The sequence below is a fragment of the Haemaphysalis longicornis genome, unplaced genomic scaffold (genome assembly GCF_048455015.1).
Source record: "Haemaphysalis longicornis isolate Haplotype H1 unplaced genomic scaffold, Haemaphysalis longicornis Haplotype H1 scaffold_7, whole genome shotgun sequence".
NCBI lineage: Eukaryota > Metazoa > Arthropoda > Arachnida > Ixodida > Ixodidae > Haemaphysalis > Haemaphysalis longicornis.
The window spans coordinates 87586392-87608569 of NW_027526422.1; the positions used below are offsets into that span (position 1 = coordinate 87586392).

General features: G+C 45.0%; 1 protein-coding gene across 1 annotated transcript in view; it reads left to right on the top strand.

The window, feature by feature from the left end:
* LOC144144570 (sodium-coupled monocarboxylate transporter 2-like) overlaps window positions 1-19852 on the top strand; it is a 72025-nt gene extending 52173 nt beyond the window's left edge. The window contains exons 13-16 of the mRNA XM_077676078.1: window positions 1627-1799; window positions 5595-5695; window positions 13067-13161; window positions 19215-19852. Of these exons, the coding sequence (XP_077532204.1) occupies window positions 1627-1799; window positions 5595-5695; window positions 13067-13161; window positions 19215-19340 (495 nt within the window). The 3' untranslated portion in view covers window positions 19341-19852. The remainder of the gene's footprint in view (window positions 1-1626; window positions 1800-5594; window positions 5696-13066; window positions 13162-19214) is intronic.
* The last annotated feature ends 2326 nt before the right edge of the window (window positions 19853-22178 follow it).

The following is a 22178-nucleotide window of genomic DNA, read 5'->3' on the forward strand; positions in this document are numbered from 1 at the left end:
GCATGGCGGTGGCGGCGTTAGTTTCATAGACAGCGTTGGCGTCTGGTCGGGAAAAGAAAAACAGCGGCGCCCATGTCCAGAAAGGAAAATGCTGTATAGCTTAAGCGGTTCTGTCGTTACTCTATGATCAGTCGTTCTCAGGCTTGCTGTCGCAGAATGCACTAGTGCGTTAATGAACCAGGAAGAACACCACATGAAGCACAGCGCAGATGAGCTACCTCACCACCCCGGTTTATGGCACTGGCCAAAGAAGGCTACACATGAAAAGAAAGCAAGGACCCACAACATGTTCCTTTCGAGAAGTTAAATATTAGGCATATAATACAGATGCCGCAATTTAAGGTTCTAACCAAAGTGGTAATGTCACTGGAATGCAAGTATACTATTCCCATTTTTGAAATTGGGAAAACGTTCCTTAAACAGAGTTTTGCTTGGACGTGCCTTTACCAGCTCTATTCCATTGTAAAGACTCTCTTGAGGAGCTGGAAACGAATTAGAACAAATAGGTTGCATAGAACACTTGTACATCCTGTTACTGGTAGCTACCAAATAGCCCCAAGGTAAAGGTACTAGCAGTTTATAGGTTTACAATGCACTTTGTAAGAATAGACTCATAAAAAGACAATTCACAAGCTACCAGACAACGAAATAAGCACCGCAGGCCCCATGTTTTCTCGTTCTTGTCGCATGGAGCTTTAAATAATTTCCAATAGACAAGTCTTGTACTCTCTGTATTAGAGTTTTGAAAATAACTTTGTAAGTGCTGTAAGGCCAATGTTTAAAATTTTAGTAACAGCCAACCTTAAAACTTGTTCGCGATTCATATCAAAACGGGAACTGTTCTTGCAATGTCAAGATCACTGAAGTACCGATGGCATACTTAAGCGATACAAAATTGCTCCTAGTTGATTTTAGAATAACTCTACGTATTTAGCATACTGACTGCCTCTTTTTGTCTGCTGCACTGGACACAGCATAAGGTTTCTTCAGGTAACTTGAAATAGGTCTTTTTCAAAGCGCATTGCTCAGTTGCAGAAACACCATTTTCCCCACCCCAAAGCTGTAGTGTGGATTTGTTTCAGTAACGTAATGTTGTATGTTGCGGAGATGTCCATTTCATTGTGTCGCGCTAACGCGAATTTTTTTGATTAGGCATCACCAAAAACATACCTGTCTTCCAGTTTATTCAATGTTTTACCCTTTCTTTGACCGGGCTTTAAATTTCAACGCTTCGCAAAAGCGCGTTCTGACCATTGCAAAACGATGTTTAATAAAAAGACGCAAAGGAGATTTCCCTGACTTCGCTAAGCATTTCACATAATTGGCGACACCGTCAAAAAGGCACATTAGCGCTGTAATCACGCGATGAAAATATTCAGTTTGCGTAGTCACAAAAGGCCGAACGGGTGATCAGAAGGACAATAAATCCTTTTTTTTAATTGTGTAATTTCAGAAGGGATCAGAACAGTCTTACAGATCTGCGGGTTCCGGCTCCAATTTCGATCAAGTACATATGATACCCGAAAATTTTGCCCGATATATAGGATTTGAATGCGTTCATTATGTATACATCTGCCCTCGTAGCAATGAAAACAACCTCTCGCTACGCTTTACTCTCACCTTCAGGCCGCAGTCCTTGCTGCGTTGGTCGGATGCGTCTGGCAGGTCAGCAACACGGCACTCGAAATGATGTACGCCGTTGCACCTCCTCGAATGCCAACTACCCTTGATGACTGCCCGAGTGATTTCATGTCTAACATTACCCTTGCGAATTACTCCAGCACTGCTCCGGGTCCATCGTAAGTGGCATGCTTCGCTAAAAGACTAGTACAGAAATGCTTGTTTTGTTTAAGGACATAGCACGTTCCATAGCCACACGTTTTTTGCAGACACAGGTGACCACACGAAAATAAAAAATACTATGCTACATTTGTATTATGGAAGAGAAAGTAGGTAATGATCCTGTTTAGAGCCACGTTTTTCAGCGGTAAAAATTCCGCTTTCTGGTTGTCGTTTAGCTTCACTATTGTGGAAAAAAGATGTTATAGCAAACGATATGAATAATACAGGGCTGAAAAGAGGTTGCGCGGGAGTTCAATAGTATGCACGAAAATAGCGCTCTAAGACTAATGTGGGCACCAGTAAAAAGACACGTAATGAATGGATCCACAAAATAAAGATAAAAAACGAAAATTGCACGTTACTTCGACCTAGAATGGTACACTAAATTTATAAACGGTTACTAGAGTTCTTTGCCGTCAAGGATGAGCGATACGTCGATGATCGTCCGGCACTGCGGTTTTATATTTATTAAAAAAAACCAACAGCTTCGTGTTTCAATGGCCCCAAGTTTCGTCACAAATTCACGGATTCATTCGTTCATTAGATATGGCATGTCGGGTATAGCTTGAAATACATCTATATTACGCGCACAATCCTCACATTATTGCGAGTATTATGGCTTCATAAAGTAACATTTTGCTACAAGTGGTTGTTGTAAGACCATATATTACACACTCTTTTTTTACCTTCCTTTGCATTTCATACCACTTTTTTTACCTCTATATCCTTGCCGCGTCCATTTCTGCATTGGGTGTAAACACTGAAGCTGGGAGGACACAGTCATATACCTCACATAATCTCACATATTGATGAACATATTCCAGCTACTTCTGTGTAGTCGCATATTGCCTTGCGACACTCTACATACGACTTATCACCTTGGGCATCATTCTTTGTGTTCTCCGAGAGCCTGGTGTACCTTAAAAAAGCAAAATACGAGGCTGAGAGTTATTATACGTATTTTATTATTGATAGACCGTTCATGGCACGGCCAAGCAGCACCAACGTTTTTGTATTTTCCCTCTCGTTGTTGATACGTTTTTTCTCTCGTCATCTCGATTGCCCAAATCCTTCGCCACGGTTCGCGTGGTCCGCCTCCGAACTCCCCCCCCCCCCACCCCCATCTGCCTCTCCACGCTTTTCATTTTACGCACTTTAGATATCAGCTTACGGGGATGCATGGTTCTTAACCTCTATTCAAAACAAAGTGCACTTTGGCTGATATAACATCAAGCAGCGCCCAGCCCACACCTAACTGTTTGCTTCGTTCATTGTTTTCCGATGCCCCACAAAAACCAAACTGCTTACGGCTTTCTTGGTTTGCTGCTGAGCCAAATATTGGGCTTGATTTGGGGAAGAGTACTGTGGTCTTAAATTAGTGCCTGGGATCTATAGCATTTTCCTACATGCCTGGCACCTCCTACAAGTGTCAGACAGGCTGCGCCCTCCGTGGTTAAGAAGGGACACTGGAGCAACTTGGGGTCGCTTTGAAGTAATTGCAGAAAGCGTGGCCCGTTGATTAGTACATTTTCGCCCCAGCGACTTTTGCTGAGCACTTAGTCGGGCGGTCTTCCGAAGAAAAAGTTGGAAGAGAAGTTTGAGAAACTTGTGAATAAGTACAAATATGTTAGTAGATAGACACATGAGGCTGTAACTGTGGGCAAATAGGCGTAAGCAGGCTTTACTATGTTCACGAACTCCAACGGCTACGTAACACACCGCAAGCTCTAGATCTGTAGAAGTAACGTACTTCCACGATTCTAACGGCCCCTCGATTGTAACGAGCAGATAGGATTGCGTATAAAAAATGTATTGCACGTTTATTCTTTCGCACAGATTTAGAATTGAGTTTTGTGGATTTCGTCTCCATGGCAATGCTGCTGGCCGCATTGAAGCGGATTTCGGCTTCGAGCCCGATTGTAGCGCGCACACATATTTGAAGGCTACTTTTATCTTTAAAAAAATTCACAGCATATCCACGGGGTGAATGATGATGAGTGGGCGAAGCTCCTGAGGGGAAATCATCGGTAAAACCGTGACTCTTCAGTGAAAGTTCGCCCACTACATCTGTGTCCGAACGTAACGTCTAGAAAGTCTCGCTTAAACCGCGCGTCGGCACCTTGGGGCTGAGCTCGCCTGATGCGTTTTGCAGACGCCTCACGAGCTCTCACTGCATCGGGGTCTGCCTGCCGATACGCGCGCTTTCTCGCCGCTTCCCGTTCTCTGACGTTTTGGAGATCCTCTTCGCGCCGCAGCCGTGCCGCTTCGCGTACGGCAGGGTCCTCGCGCCGTTGCCGTGACGCTTGGGCCTCTCGTTCTCGAACGCTGGGATATCGGCGGCGTCGTCGCGCAGCCAGACGACACGCTTCGGCCTCCCGCTCTCGTACGGCAGGATCTTGGCGGCGGCGTCGCGCAGCTTCACGGAGCGCTTCTGCCTCGCGGGCTCGCACATCTGCAGCCTTATCCATCGGGCGACTCCGAGCGCGCGCCAACAGCGAACGGATTTTATTACAACGCTCCCCGCCATCTAGTAAACAATCCAAGAACTAAACTAGAGGTAGCCATGCCATCTAGTAAACAATCCAAGAACTAAACTAAAGGTAGCCACGCCATCTAGTAAACAATCCAAGAACTAAACTAGAGGTGGCTACATACATACGTCGAGGATGGACAGACCCACGCCTTAAGGAGCTTCGCCCCTAAAACGGTGCGCGCTAGAATCATGCGAATACGGTGCTGAGCCCTCCTGTATGTCTGCTGAACTCATGAACACACTAGCCCGCACTGGATGACATTAATCACCTCTTTGGGCTTCCCACTGTTAGTATAATGAAGCTTGTGTAGTTTTCGGTATGGAATTTATTTGTATTTGGAGACAAGAGTTGTGTAAGAAGTGGCTTGTGTATAAGAAATAATGTTAGATACCTCATACCTCATAAGATTGCTTTGATTAGAACTGATGCAGATTTGCAGGGTTCGAGAAGACATTCTGTAATTTGCATTTTTGTTTGGAGCACCGTTCCCGAATCGTTTACATGAGAACTTGAACACTTACAAGGATGTTTTTTTAAGAGCTGAGAAAGAGTATTGTTGCTAATTATAAAATGATGCACGCGTTCTCTGATTTATGCTTATTGGCCACACTCTGTCGTACGCAATGAGCTCAAGTATACTTCTTTTGAAGCTAAATGTTGCTGTCTCAAGACTGAGAGAAAGGGGAAAAGGGGGAGCTTTTTAATTCAGGGCAAGCAGAAAAATTCCGTCGTTTATAAGCCTTACCGCCCTGTTTGATACCCCCTCCGCCCCAAACAAAAATAAAGGATTGCGTGTGGCTACATTTTTTTTTTTGGACAGGATACAAAATCTTAGAGAGCAAAACAGAAGACCAAATCAACAGGGAAAGAGTAATTTTGATGCTTGCCCGCTTGTTGAATTGGTAGTTGCTAGTGCACAGAGGTTTCAATGCAGAGATATTGTTAGACTTGCCAGTTTCTTATATGTTGTGTCTTTATAAACGTCATTGCAACAAATATTACCTAGGCCAATGTCGACAAAGCTTCTATAACATTGACTGACCCTAATAGAAGTACGTCAGGCCGCATTGCGAATTGTTTATACATGTATTTTGACTTATTTAAAGAGACCCTACTTGGGAAATGGTCGTTTCACCCCGATAATAAATCCCGGCATATGGTGTTCGAACTATTTCTCGCAATTTTCTCTTAAGATTAAAAGATGCTTCCCTATTCCAGGCAAATGGAAGCGCCTATTTTTCTGATCTCTTCCTATTGGAGTAGTCTCTTCAGTACTACAGTGACCATTTTCCTAGGAGTCCTACTGAGCCTGCTCACAGGTAAGCGTTCAAACGAACCTATTCATCTCAACCATTCACCGAGTAATTATGCATATGTTAGGGATAGTATAGGTATACCACACCTAGCGCCATATACTTCGTGAGCGAACGTACCAAAGGGACAATTTTCCAACGGCGCAAAACCAGGTGGCCTGCATTTGCTTTTTGCTTTCATGGTGATATGACTAGGTGAAAGAAAAAGAGCCCAGGTAATGTTAACAAAAGCGTCGCAAACAACGGTTCATCTTTCGTCGTAGGCCGGCTACTTCTTGCCAAACGGCAGCCATACGGTTGCCGTTTGGGAAGAAGTAGGCGGCCTTTTCAGTTCGTGCACTACGTGGAACTCTAAAAAATGAATATTTGCTACCACCTGGCCTGTATCGAACCACGGAGTACCTGCTTATCAAGATAGTGCGCCATTCGTTCTGCAGCGGGTGCAGGACGTTTTCTGTGCGCAGAGGTGGAAGAGGCGGCTGCGCAACTCACATTTATGTATGCGACCATCGCCGTGGCTGGGACGCACTGTACACTGGAGGCCTGGGCGCGTAATTTGAAACCACTACCAACAAATGGGGGCAAGGCTGCTGTAGACACCGCCATTCCTAGCTGACGACTCCGCATCGTGGGTTCCTCGGAATCCGCGGTTTCTAGTATAGACTGCACGCGGGAGTATGGGTGCGAGATTTGCTTGGATGTAACCAAATTGTATTGGACTAGCTCACACACTTCTCCCAAGCATAAATTATCACACTAATTTTTGGCAGGAACAATTCCAGCAGAGGTTTCACTCAATAATAATTTTTCTAACCGGGAAAGTTTCATGTATGCGGTGTAACTGCTTAGCGAATTTCCGAAGTAATTTACCTTTTCCAAGAAATCTGTAGTTTGCTCCATCATGTGAGTTCCTTTCTAGTGCAATTTAATACGCCAATCTCTGGGGCATACAAGGGTTTGGCGGCACTTGATTGAGTGGGCTGCATCAGTAAAGCAAACTGACGAACAGTCTGATGACCTGGGTGTGAGCGGCGGTCATCACGCGCTTGGGGTATACGCGTTTCCTAGCAAAAACAGCCAGCCATCATCTGAAGCTTGCTATAGAGGTTATATCACAGCAGAAACCTGCCCAAAGCACACAAAACCAGCGGAACTGAAATAAATAACAGCAAAAACAAAACTAAAGTAGTTAAATTACCGCAATTGTAAAAAATAACGTAAATGCTTACCGCAGCTAGCTCAGAGAGTCCTTTGGTGGCTCATATAAACAGGCGTAACCAACCTAAAGCGGACAAAATAACCCAAATTGAAAAAAGAAACGTAAATTGAAACACACCCAACAGGGAATCAACCACGGTGTTTAAAAATATTCAGCAAAAATACCCGGATCCTGCTATAATTAGTCAAAACCGCTGATTTGTAGAAAAAGCAGAACATCACTTAAGGGAAATGAATCTACCCGAAATAACCTTTATAATACATAAATGTGTCATAAATAGATTATATGCGTGATAAAAATATTAAACTTCAAGTATGACAAACCATTAAAAAATAAAAAAATAAAGCGCTCATGGGATTCGAGCTGAGGTTGGGACGTTACTGCGCAATAATGGAACCACTACACTACGAGACCAATATTTTTTCTTTATTGCATGAAAATTTTCTACAAATGAAGACGTGACAATTAACACACAATATCAAAATAACAAACAGCGAAGAGAAGGCACATCAGTTTAACAAAGATCGGCACCATTTATAAACTCAGGCAGGCAGACGCACGCGTCCGAAAGATGCAGCCACACCGGTGGATCACTCTGCGGTGCATAAACGCTTCGCACTAACGCTGCCTATTCTCTAAAAACGTGCTTGGTTAGGCTAGCGAATTCTGCATGCCGATCACTCATGCGGCGCTTCCACAAGATAAACAATTCTAGCAGAACAAAAACATCATAGGGCACCCGCCTAATATCTTAAAATGGCATGAAGCGAATGGTGCACGGAGTGACATCTATGATCTTTTTAAGTGCCCGTTGAAAAAACGTCCCAGAAAAATACAGCGTCACGGCACAGCGCAAAGCAATGGTCAGTAGTCTGTTGTTGATCGCACACTTTTCTGAGCACGAGATCGACATCCCCTTTTTGGGCAGCCATGTTTAAATGGAAGCGTTTGCAATTGAAGCTTAAAAACACGTTTTGGCATGCGGCGGTACGCACGTACACTTGGCACGATTTAAAACCCTGTTCTTATGTTCTCTCAGGTAGGGCCGCCGATAAACGGACACCGGGAACACATTATGAATTAAAGTGTTCGTCACAGTATTCTATGAGAGGCTAAATAGATACTCCAAAGAAAATCGCAGTAACAGGAATTGAAAAGAACCCGCAACTTCCTTTAGAAAACCCCATGGCGGTTTCCTGTTAACCTCCACCGTAGAAACAAGGAGCAAAGGTAAATGGTAACTGAAGCGCTTTTGAAGTACAGTAAGTAAAACAGCATGGGCGGCCAACTTGTGGAAGAAAGAAACGAGGCACTAGTTGGTGCACAAAGAAATGCCTTAACTCAACACCACCAGACACCAAAGAGTGAAACAAGTGATCCCTACGCATTTGCTGCCATTCATATCCACGCAAGAAGGTAGCGAATACTCTGTGTAGAGCCTGGACTTTAAACCGCGCACAGTACAGTGCCTCAAGCACATAAAGAAGCGTTGCTACCGAGAAGTTGCTACCGAGAGTGGGCACGGCGTTGCTACCGAGAGTGGGCACGGCGCAAGCGCTGGGTGCAGGCCTTTCAACATGCGTCTGTTCTATCTCGTTCAGGCGCTGCTGCTGATAAACAACGGAACAGCTTTACCCTGCGCAGCCACGAGGGTCCTCGGATCATCTGGCATCGGCACCGAAAATGTAGGGAGCGCTGCCGTCAATTTTGAACCCTTCTCGACTTCTGGCTTCGTGACGTCAACAGAACCAAGTATAAAAGACCGACCGCAAGTGGACTTCATCAGTGGGCACGGCGCAAGCGCTGGGTGCAGGCCTTTCAACATGCGTCTGTTCTATCTCGTTCAGGCGCTGCTGCTGATAAACAACGGAACAGCTTTACCCTGCGCAGCCACGAGGGTCCTCGGATCATCTGGCATCGGCACCGAAAATGTAGGGAGCGCTGCCGTCAATTTTGAACCCTTCTCGACTTCTGGCTTCGTGACGTCAACAGAACCAAGTATAAAAGACCGACCGCAAGTGGACTTCATCAGTGGGCACGGCGCAAGCGCTGGGTGCAGGCCTTTCAACATGCGTCTGTTCTATCTCGTTCAGGTTCGTGAAGGTTCCTGTTTTAGTAGCGACGATCGCTTTATAGTTGTTCTGCCGTGCCCACGGAAGTGCTTGAGTATTGCTTACGACTGCCTTTGTGTCTGTGGTCTGCTTCTCTGTGGGGACATAGAGGAAAACCCTGGGCCGACCATAGAAGAAATGTTCGAAGCAATTATGAATGGGCAACGATCCATTCAAACAGACGTTTCTGATATCAAAAATCGCCTTCAGAGAACCGAGGAAACACTACAAGTTTTTAGCAAACGTCTTGACCAGTTAGGAACTGATGTGGTAAAATTACAAAATAGTGCCAGTGATACTGAAAGCCTGAAGTTAGCGGTAGATAGAATTCAGGACGAAATGAACGCTCAGCGAGCGAAACTGGCGAACATAGAAGACCGCAGCCGGAGGGCAAATCTTATCGTGTTCGGAATCCCTGAAGAAGCAAATGAAACTGAATTGGTTTTACGTGAAAAGGTTGTCAATGAAGTATTTTTAAAGAAATTGGGTGTGCAGTGTTCTTCAGTAGATCGAATTCACCGCTTGGGTACTCGCACTCCAAAGCGCCCTATTATTCTTCACTTTAATGATTACGGAGAAAAGCTGGCTCTTTTTAAAAACGTAACAAACCTGAAAAAGACCGGAATATACATTCAAAATGACTACTGTGCGGACACCCTCCGGAAGCGGAAACTACTTAAGGCTAGTGCGGAAGGAGACGAATCTTTGGGCAAAAAGATAATGTTAGTCGACGATAAAATTAGTATCGACGGGCAGTTTTTTGTTTGGGACGATGTGGTTGGAGGCCGAAAGGCACTCCCAAAGCAGGACAAGCTTCCCAGTCCAGTAAACCAAGACTGCAGTCCCGAAGATCCTTCCTCAAGCTAGCGCCAAACGAAGCGGCATTATTCTCTGCTTAATCTTAATGCCAGGAGCATAGTTAACAAGACAGAACAACTAGAAAACCTTTTGATGCTTTACGATCCCGATCTATGCGTTATCACGGAAACGTGGCTACATGACTTGATTCTTGACTGTGAAATTGTGCCTCCGGGTTATCAATTGTTCAGACGTGATAGGGGTTCTCGCGGAGGTGGTGTGGCTGTTGTGGCAAAACGTGGTATCGATGTAAGCGTCGAGGAACAAATAAGTAGTCATGAAAGCTTGTGTCTGAGAGTATCGCTTGGTGAGCGAGCGTTTATTTTGTGTGCAGTTTATCGGCCACCGGATGCTGATGATTCCTTTATGCAGAAGTTGTATGATCATTTGCAGACTTTTACCGGCAAGAATATGATTATAGCCGGCGACTTTAACCTGCCTGTCATAGACTGGCAGCACATGTGCTACGGCCAGTCTGTGTCAGCGGATTGTCTAATGGAAGCAATGTTATCACAAAACCTTGAACAAATTGTTTCGGAGTGCACTCGCGGAAATTCACTTCTGGACCTTTTATTTATTACTGAAGCTTTTAGGGATGGCGTAGTTCAGGTAGAAAAAGGAATATCGGATCATAAACTTGTTTCGTTCGGTTGGACTTGGATCAGCGGTAAGAAGGAAGCAATGAAGTCGACTATTGTTAAAGATTTTTCCAGATCAGACGACACAGCCATTATGGACTACCTTGACTTACACCTTGAGAGCACTGAAAATGACGTAGAACGTTTATGGAGCAAGTTTTGCACAACAGTTGAATACTGCTTGAAAAACTTTATTCCAGATAAAAGACTACGGAAATCTCATGTAAACCCATGGATCACTAGAGATATAATACGTATAAAACGCCAACTGAAGCGTTTACGGAAGGGCCACAAGGCTGGCTCCCCTAGGTTTGTTGAACTAAAACACAGTTTGGCAACTAAAATAAAAAATGCGAGATTAAATTATTACAATACTGTTTTACCGGAATTCATTAAAAGTGACCCCTCAAAATTCTGGCGGCATTTGCGGGAAACCAAGGACGAAGTTGAGAAAATAAAATTTGGCAGTGAAACAGTCACTGATCCAGAGAAAATTGCAGACTGTTTTAACACCTACTTCCACCAGGTTTTTTCGACTAAAGAGGAGTATGACTTTCAAAACATGAGTTCTGATGTGCTCGGAGATTTACAGATAACTCATGAGGGTGTATTAGACATGCTACTTAAATTAAATATCAAGAAATCGACTGGACCTGATAACATTCCGAACAACTTTTTGCGACGCTACGCAGAGCAAATTGCACCCTTTTTGACTCGGTTATTTACGTTATCGCTCAACTCCGGTGTTATTCCGGATGACTGGAGGATAGCCCGCGTAGTTCCAGTGCACAAAAAAGGAGACCGATTTGATTATGCCAACTACCGCCCCGTGTCGATTACTAGCGCATGTTGCAAACTGATGGAGCATGTTGTTGCAAACTTTATAAAAGATTTCTTAGATGACAGAAATTTGTTGACCCCCTGCCAACACGGCTTTCGGAAGGGAATGTCAACGACCACGCAACTCGTCTTGACGGTACACGAAATGGCACGGGTTCTTGATATGTCTGGCCAAGTTGACATGTTATGTCTCGATTTTAGCAAGGCCTTCGATAAGGTGCCTCACGCGGAACTACTCTACAAGCTTGAACGCCTGAACTTGCCTTTTCCTGTTATTCGCTGGATAAGTGCTTATCTGAAAAACCGGAAACAGTTTGTAGAAATAAAGAAGCGTGCATCAAAAGTACTTCCTGTAACCTCCGGGGTACCTCAGGGAAGTGTGCTGGGACCATTGCTGTTTTTAATTTATGTGAATGACTTGGTTGATGTGGTGCCTGAAGATGTAACCATAAAGTTGTTCGCGGATGATTGTATTGTTTTCAAAGAAATAGTGTCGGAAGATAGCCATATTTCACTACAGAAATCGCTCGCTGGTATTAATGACTGGTGTTCCCGCTGGGGCATGGTTCTAAATGGTGAGAAAACAGTGCTTGTTCGAATTACAAGAAAGAAATACCCTAGTATTTATACCTACTTACTGCATGATATCCCCGTTTTGGAAGTCAGTAAATATAAATATCTAGGTGTCACATTTACAAATAAGCTCACCTGGTCTGAACATATATCTGACATCTCGAAATCCGCCCTACGAAAGCTTTGGTTCCTAAAAAGAAGATTAAAAAACAGTCCAGTAAGTACAAAGCTCCTCGCATATAACACATGTATACGTTCAAAACTTGAATATGCCGCAGTTGTCTGGGACACTTTTGCCAAAAAAGATTCCCACCAACTTGAAAATATTCAAAGAAAGGCGGTAAGATTTATTTTTTCAAAATATAATCGGTGTGATTCTCCAACATCTTTGATGAAACTTAACAACATTCCAACAATAGAAGCACGCAGGAAAATTAGTCGACTATCATTCTTACATAATTGTATTACTGGCAAATTGAAAATAGCTCTCCCCCAAATTGTGAAACCCCTGACTACCAGGACCACAAGACACAGTCATAAGGGCGCTCTAACACCAATTTTCGCTCGCACAACTGCTTTTAAAAACAGCTTTTTCCCGCGCACAGTGTCAGAGTGGAACTCATTGCCGCCAGGTGTGTTTGAATCCGGCAAATTTTTAGAAGAACTGGAGCGTCTTTTCTTGTTTGCTTAGGGCTGCACTGAGTTATGAAGTGATTGCTGTCTGTTCTTGTATTGTATGAAGTTTTTTTTATGTATTTTATGTACCTCCTACATTGTCTGTGACGATGCTAGAGCTGTTTTGCTTAGTATTTTTGTATTGTTGCCACTCCTGCCTGGGCCTAAATATTGGCCTGCAGTACCAATAAATAATAAATAAATAAATAAAAAAGACGCACAGACTTGCGCAGGCGTAAATACAGAAACGTCTCGCCCCATCCATGCCTGTGAGGCATGTAATTCTCAGCGATCAAATTGAGTGCCACAAGCAGGTGAATTTGGCTTCAAACATGTCCTAGATGGCGCCTCAAGTCACTTAGCTGCGCTGAGTAGAAAACGTCTAAAGTCGGCGGGACGCGTCACTGCAGAACGTACCCTCACGTAAAACGTGTAACGTGAACAAACTTTTCTTCCTACACAGATGGCCGGAAGGACTACAAGAAGAATCTCCATCTAACGAGCCCGTCATTTTTGAAGATATGGGCAGAAAGGGGCTTTATTCCTAAGAGCGAAATGGTAAGTAAGAGAAATTGTATGCTCGATTTGGGGTGAATGTACCCCTTAGATCAAACGGTCCACAGTTTCAATCCAGCGCCTGCCGTGCGCTCTGAGAGTCTGACCCTTTTTCGGGCGCTCCCGCCAAACTAAAACCTGCTGTGTACACAGCATATACAAGCTGAGAAACATCTTGTACTCTTTTAAAGTAACTCCTAACATTTTACTGCGATTATTTTTGACCTAGAAGCATCCATAAGCAGGGTGAGAACATTGAGGTTCAAATGCCTATGCAATTAAACTTACCGTCGTGTGTATTTTCATATAATCATTGGATAAACTTCATTGAATAGTAGCCTGTTTTAGCTTGAGGTGATCGGAATTCCTCACCAATAATTCCAGTTTCACCTGAGCTCCACTTTTCCATCCATTTGGTTCAAAGTCATTGGCCACCCACAACGCCTGCCTTTCTTTTCAAAGGCTTCATTTCCAGTAGCGTGAGAAATGTATTTATGAGGAACAGATTTTTAATACGTGGGGGGATTTAATAAACTACAGAAGCAATAGCTTGCTATCACCATCTTGCTTACCATGGAGAATTACGGGCAAAATTTCAGTCTTTCGTCCTTCCCTCACCCCCCTCACTTTCCTTGAGGCTATGTAGCTTTCAGTTTCAGGGTCAAAAAAGAACCAAATGGCTCACTTGAATCCCCCTGGCGGGCAACTTCTGAAAGTAGTCCTGCGCACTCTGCCTGATGTTCTGTTGCTGTTGCCAGAGTTGCTGCAGCTCGTGGCCCCGATTTTCCGTTTGTGCTTCGGCAACGATGTTTTCTGTGAAGACGTTGTTTGCAAATGAGAGGAGCTATACCACAGCGGAATTATCTTCAATGACATGGTAACCAGGGCGGCACAAGCCCGCCTGGTGTCTGTCATAGAGAAGTTTAATGAAGCCAATATGAATATGAGCTAATTTAAATTCCTCGCTCTGAGAAATTGTACCGGTTTATGGTTAGCTGAGCTTGTACGTCCTGCCAAAGACTGACAAAGCCGTGCCATCTGATAGTTATGTTTGCGAAACCGATGACAGTGATATTTCCCACATGTCATATACGCCATGTATGATTCTGTGCTCGACTATACGTTTTGTAAGACGTACACATCAAAACGTAAGCTCGAAGAGAAATTAAGAACATAGCACCAGGGAGAGAAAGAGGATGACGGTCTGTGTGGTGTAACGAAAGGGACGGACAAAGAGAAGAGAGGCCCCTGTTCCGAGCTGCTACTTCCTCTTCCTTTTACTACGACTTCATCATATCTTTCTACACGTTGAAAACAAAATTCAGGCTTTGGAGGTGAGGGGAGTTTTGGTCAGTGCAACATTAGGTAGGAGCGTTGAAAAACGATCGAGTTGGTAAAGATCCATCTGCGCAGCTCACTGCGGATAGTACAAAAGAAAAATAATTTCTTTTGCCTTTCTCGCATCTGATTTGCGCAGCGAAGGGGTTGCTTGATACGCACCGCGTCAATTGCACTATAGACCAACCGACACTGATACTCTGGAGCGGAGTCGCCCATACCTCTGTCTGAAAGCTCGTGAGCAGTATAATGGTTAAAGAGAGGGGTTTGATCTCAGGCTCCGACGGTGTGTAATAGTGTCCCAGGGATCCAGCAGCATCTTAAGCACACGCCGTTCTTGTGTGGACGCCACGCTAACTCGAATACTAGCAGCGTGGCCGCCGTAGACTTGTTTCATCACGTGAGGGCAAAAACTAGTATCATCTCAAGGCGAGAATGTGTACACGTGAGTCACGTGCAGGGGCTTCCTTCGTTTAACTGCAATCGAGATCATTACGCAGGCAAGCTGGTCAATGTTTCATGCTTTACATTATTACAGTAAAACCTTGTTAATTAGAACTTCAATTATTCGAATTGATGAATAATTCGAACTTTAAAATTTGGTATCACAGAGCTCCTACAAGTATCTGTATAAAAAGTACGTTAATTCAAAAGCGAGTGGCTTCCGGCACTGATAATTCGCAGTTCGCGTTACCGGGCCTCCGCCTGGACGCATAGCTCATGCCCTGAAACATGCACGCACTGCCTATACACACCAGGTTGTGGCGCCTCTGGAAAGGATAGAAAAACGGAGAGAGGAGTTTGATTGGGTAAAAACAATCTAAACCTGACATGGCATGCAATTTGGAAAACGTAATCTTTACGGACTACGTCAATGAGAATATGTGTTCATGGTGCGGGGCGTGCTGACAGATGACATCATTAATGTCGTTAGTAGCGTAGATTCTTTATCTTAGACTGGCGACGAGAAGAAAGATTACGACCCGCCAGTGCGGCAGCCTGCTCACCAGAAACAACTACAAAACAAGCTGGGAAGTCATAACCGGATTGAATGCCGTTCTTCTCTTATCCCGTTTTGGAGCATACGCAAAATGGAGATCTTCCTCTACATTTTCTCGTTAAAGCAATTACTTCTGCAAGGATAAAAGCCGGGCTGCAATCATGGGCTTTTTCAAGCATTTAATTGTTGGAATTCTGCAGTGCACCGCACTTTGTATCTAACGGCTTTTGTTCTCCACTTTCGTATTGTCGAGGCCGAGCTTTAATACCTTGTCGGTGGCCGTGCTTGCGGGAAGCCGGAGAGCCTATTTGTAGGCCTTCCTAATGAGAAGATCCAGCTTTTCAATTTCTGAGTTGCTGAGAAGAGCTCATGGTATGGCGAGATTACGAATGCTTCGACGAGGCAAAGGGTGTCACCCTCACGCACTCCCCGGGTTTGGTGGTTACACGCATGATTATGTGTGTGACTTGTTCGGAGGTATGCTTGAGCCTATTTACTAGATTGGTGTTTGTACAATCGATTTGAAGGGTCATACCAAGCTCATAGGAGCCCATCCTTCGAGCCAAAGATTAAGTCTGCGGGTCATGAGCACAGGGACGATTCTTCTCTCTCATCCGGGGCTCACACCCCCTCTGCAGCGTAAGACATCTCAAATGAGAAATCTCCACCACAATATCAGAAAACAGCTATACATTGCGCCGCTCCCTCGAAACATGCACCCTGTGCATCACTGCATCACACTGGGCGCAGGGAAGCAATAGCCAAGGCCATCCACGCATACTACGGGAAGGAACCAACGACAGCATACACGGACGCGTTTTCCTATCCCGTCATAAGAGCAAAGACAGCCGTGGTTGTCCAGCACAATGAGACGTCGGCAGCCTAACCCTACCCGGATTCGACCCCTTACACACGGAAGAAGCGGCCATCGCTCTCGCCATAACGAAAACTAAAGCCATAGTAATCATTACAGATTCGCAGAAAGCGTGCCGTAACTTCTGGCGCGGGATAATTCACAGGACAACTCACCAAATCATTTGCCAGGGTCCAACAGACACATCCATCATGATCATATGGGCAACCGCCCACTGTGCCTTCGCGGGCAACGAAACCGCCCACCTGTTGGCCCGACGGTTACCCGCTGGGCCCCGGGAATCGAGCAGGAGAGGCCAACCCCGTTGATCACGTATCACGAAAAAACTCAATACTATAAGCAAGAACGCGTTATCTACCCAGTACCGCATAAACACCTAACCAAAGTGGAGGAACGGCAACTTGGTGCACTCCAGAGGAATACCTTTCCTAAACGCACTAAGTACAATATATTGCACCTTACCGTATATTCTCCGCAATGCCGCTTCTGCGAAGCCTGCAGGACGCTCTTTCCTATGGCAGGGGGCTACGCCCACGCCCCACTACATTCGTGAAATCCCTCCCTTTCTTCTTCCAGGCTTTGGGAGAGAGCTCTGACCAGCTCTGACTTCAGTTATCAGGGCCTGCTGCTGGTGAGGGCTCAAGGGGTCTTGGACTGAGGCCCCTCCCCATGGCGAAAAGCAATGGGGAGGGGTCCTCAGCTTACTCTCACGCTTACTCTCTCTCGCTCTCTCTCTCTCCACTTTATTTAGTTTGAACTTTCATTATTTCCAACTGAGGTTGCATCCCCTTGCATTTCGAATTAACAGTATTTTACTGCACCTATTTTAATAAAAATACAGCTAAGAAATCAGCTGCTTGGGATGCTTTTGCCATGCACATTGGAGCACAACAAATATTTCCCCGATTTCTCCAGCTGAACTACCCAGCCTACTGACTTTTGAGTAGTAACAAGGAAAGTTCACGTTAATGGCGATGCACTTTAAACTTTAAGCAGCTGGGTGGGGGGGTGGGGGAGAGAAAAGCAGTACTCGATTCCAGATTGGGGTCGCAGTGTTGAAGAGACGGGAATTATAATTTTATCCCTTTATCCATGCCGAAAGCCATTGGGGCCTTTCCTACTAAATGCGGGTGTGCAATGGCCACAAATATTGCGACCGCGCTTTCCCGTGTGGGAAATGGTGCGGCTCAGCTTGCGGGGCGGCAAAACGCGTCGGTGCTTCGCAAGGTGAGCGCCGGAGTAGAGAGTAATACTCTTGCCTACCGGAGGCAGATAACTGTGGGCGTAAAGGGGCGCAGTTGCTGCTTTGTGTTCTTGAATGCAGGCATTAAAGCCACGCTTTCCCACAAACCTACAGAAAGAAAATTTTTTCTGCAGTTTCCATGCCCCGTCGCTGAAATAGCGTTTACTGTACTACAGTGACCGAACATTCTTAATAGCCCTTCAGATAATAGTAACCGCTTTGTTATAGCGCCAGTATTTCATGCGGTTGGCATGTACTCGAAGGGTAAAAGAAACTGATGGCCGATAGCGCGCCGCTGACCAAGATTTCAAATTGAAATGTATCACATTGCCTTTTCGACTGGTGAATTTAGTTATATTTCAGCCGTTTCCCTGCTACACATAAGTGGCCACACTGAGGAAGCCACCGTTCCAAGCATTAGGTGAGCTAGCCACAGGGATTTTCACTTGAATACGACCTGCCAGATTTTAATTATTACGTCAGCAACCAATGGAACCTATGGTCAGAAATGTGCGTCGCCGATTCGTTGACGCAGAGCGGCAGAAAAGTATAGAACGACAGAGCGCATGTGGAGTAGAAGTGGCAGGTCAAGCCCTGAGCCGGCATGGCACTGGCTGCAATGGCGCTCCGCACCCACCACATGATCTCTTCTTGATGCTCCTGTCGTCCGTCTTCTCGATGCTGTAAGCTTCTGCCTATACGCGGTGCAAAATGAAATCTAGTGCGACAGCGGGAAAGAGTAGGCGGCAAAACATCGTGGTAAGAGGCATGGCGATGACATTCTGGCATTGGTGCACATCCGAAATAGCGACAGGCAGCCAATGCCGCTGTAAAGAGAGCCCACGGGGCTCTAGGGACGGTCTGAACGTAAAGCATGGTTGAAGCGGTGTGCGAGAAGCACGCGAGAAGCACCATGATTCCAGCTGGTAAAGCCAGAGCTAGGTTTTCGCTTCAAGCCGTGCCTCGTGTTTACGATGTAAAGGATCACGCATGCTTTAACGTAAGATCCACCAATGGCCTCTTCCAATATTCTTTGTTCGTGGGAGGAGTCACGCCTATCATGAGAACTCCATGTCTGTTGACCTTAACTCACGATAAAAAGTGACGTGTTAGTGGATTGTCCTACTACGACATGCATGCGCATTTCACTGCTATGGAAAAGTGCGAACATCAGCAGCATCGAATATAAAGGCTGAAATGGGCGATTCGATGAGGTAGAACCCAGGGTTATTCTTAATCTAGCAACTTTACAAAAATACTGCATTTTGGTCTATGCAACTTTTTGTTAACTGTAAGTATTCCCTGCATCATCAGCACTGTAGCGCTTATTATTCCCACACATTCAGTACCTTGCCAGGAATAAAATGTAGTTGAAATCCCCAGCATGATAAAATTTACTATAACAGGCTTGGCACACGTCATGTAGACGCTCTAGGGTACCGATGTATTGTCAATATTAATTGCTTTATTGATAGGACACGAAGCGAATAGTAGATATGTTCTTAAGATACGTTCTTCCTATATAGTAGGTTCTTAGTACATTTGAATTAAATGTACATTGTGCTGCAATCGCTCATTTGTTTCCCCGGTTTTTGTTTTAGGACGAAGCTAGGACAGCACCGAAAAAAGATGGCATGCTCCTGCTAAATTTCCGAGGTGGAAACGTGGTCGTCCTCGATGCCGAAGATCAACACGAAATCAAAGAAACAACAACAATGAATTTCTGAGGAACATGCTTAGAATGCAATAAATTTAGTTATGTTGTGTTCATAATCCCGGTTTCAAAACATGCTTCCTCGAAATTGGTATTTTGCATGGCCTAGTGCTTTTCATTTCTGTACTGGGATATTGCGGAAGTTGATAATTTCTACACTCTGGATTACTTTAAATTGCATTAAAGCACCACAACACATGGCAGGAATAAAGTGCGCGCCTTTTTCAAGGACCACGCATGAGAAGAAATGCTTGCCAGAGAAATTGTACCTGCGCCTCACTCATCTTTTGCTAGAAATTTGCACATTTATTTTGTTGAAATAATCACTACTGTAAATTAATAAAGCATACCGTATTTCTTGTTTTTTATTTTATTATATTGCCCTGTGTAACCGATAGCACTCTTGTCTTTTTGCGTTTTTGCTTTGTATTTACGATGTGATGTTTTATTTATAACAGTGTAAATCAACACTTTGTGGTTTCAACCATACAGCCTGTTACTCGCCACCATTTTTATTGTTATATCAAGTGTACTGTATTGTTTGCTTGTTCTCCCCCTACAATAATGCCCGTGAGGCCGATGTAGGTACCTGTATAATTAAAAAATAAATAAAAAATCCGGTGTTTCATGGCGTCTGCGGTGACGTATTTAGAGCCGGTGATCACGGAGCGTTAGTGCGCTGTTTAGCCTGCAGCGAACTGCTGAACGCCTTGGTTACCTTCAGCTCTCCTATAGCTAGCGCTACAATACCGCTCAGGACCGCTGTCAACACTTGCTTTGTTTCTGAATGTGTTTGCACCGGGCTTGTTTTTGATACAGTTGGTAGTACATCGTTTTGTAAAACATTGGGTAGGCTCGACAAACAGGGTCACGTAAGACAATGTCACTTGGGCCATTTGGCCAATGTCGTGTGGGACATCCCCAAAGCACCGGACTTCTGTGTAGCTATGACAAGCACCGTGCACGAAGTAAAAGCAACAGTAAGCACGGGTAACTCTATGTTGACGGGCACTTTGGTATATTCCATTGTTTGCCCACGTACTTCTACTGCTACAAATACATTTAGCCCCAAAGAGCTCGTTCGGCTACTTAAAATGCCTCCCATACTTGCGTTTCCTTTTGCCGGCGTTAAATAAATTGCACAGCTGTGGTAAATACAGGACAGGTTGTAGTTCGGAGAATGGTTGGTCGCATGGCCATTCGCGCTCCTCCTAATTCTAAAGCCTATTTCAGCGAAGTTTGAGTTCTAACTGGTGTCAGTGTTCGTCTAACCAGTGAATATTTTAAGCAAACTAAACGCATTTTTCTGCATGGCCACTTTAAACACTCCTCTCTGCTCTAAAAAAGACGTCCCTAACGTTCTCTAGTTTTTACTGCTGTCCTGAACGCTCTTTTACGTTGCTTTACCTGGAGGTAAAAGCCTATACACGTAATGAGACGCAGGATAGGTACTCGTACAAACAGTCCTTTGGGCCCAGTCGGGACTCGGCAGTGATATGTAAGGATATTATATTCTTTCTGGAGAGTGTAATTAATGTCTATAAGAGGCGTATGTGACCATACAACCGACCGTGCCATCAACACCCAACCCAAACTGACAGAACTGGACCTTGGAATATTCCGAAAAATAGCAGTGGCTTAGCTCTGCTATGCCAGGATATACGTAGCGTGAGGTAAACTTCAGCTTGTTATTCTTAGCTTTCCTGGTTGTCTAGGATTAGCTTGATTATTATGCTTACTGCTGCTTTAATGATACACACACATGGTATACGCATTATGTGACACATGTATATTAAAGACGATAGTCTTTGTTGGGCTACTTAAACCCAGAAATTTTGGTTTCTTCTTATGTCTGTCTGTCTGCCTGTCCGTCCGTCTGTCTGTCTGTAACTAGATTCAGCCGCCCGGCCAAAGTGAAATGCTCACTTCGCAATAGTCGTATATACTCACAGCCAAATGTAAACGTCTAAGCCCGGTTTATATATTCATACTTGTCAACTTTGTTGAACAAGAACAAAACATTACGCAAATATACGACAGGAAATTAGTACACAAGGGATATTTACAGTGTTCCTTTATTGAAAAATTCCTGGGTGCTTGGGTTTTCGATAGCAAATATTATTCTACATCTACTGCAGAAAACCGCCGTCTCCTGGCGGCATATGAAAAATCACGCGGCAACAGCAACGAAAGGTTCTACTAGCTAGGTTCCACGTTCTTCTTGGAACGCACGTGGAGCACGGCCACGTGGGTCTATAAACCTTGTAGTCAGCCGCCTCCGTTCACGCGCGTCTCCGCCGTACTGCAGCGCTTGCATCGAGGAACCCGGCCTGTAGCAGTGGAACGCGGTAAATTCAAATCGCCTTGAGCAAACCTTTAGTGTGCTTACTTTGGGATGAGCGCGACGGAACAGGAACTGCATGACAGGTGAGCGGGAAAGCGAAAGGGGGCATTTCCTTGGCAAAGGCCTACAAAAACTATCGTCTTTTGACGACATTTGCAACGAAAGGAGCAGATACGCGGCCAATTTTTATCAAGAGGCTCCGGCGCAGCGTCACCAATCGCCCCAGAAAGAAGCTGTTTCCAAATCCGCACGGCGGTGTTGCTGCGACGCACGACCCATCGGTTCCAGATCCGGCCGCCCCTCGCATGATGATCAAGGATACTGGGCCGCCACGCGCAGAACGGAGGTCGGCGAAGACGCTGGGCGCGTGAGGTGTGTGAGAGACGCCGGGCAGCGGGCAACGTTCTGTGCTCCGTGTTACGTCACTGCTCCTTGCACATTCGCAGAACGGCTCTCCAGGAGCCACGCGATACTGCTAAATCTCGGTTATTGTAGCTCACGCTAAAA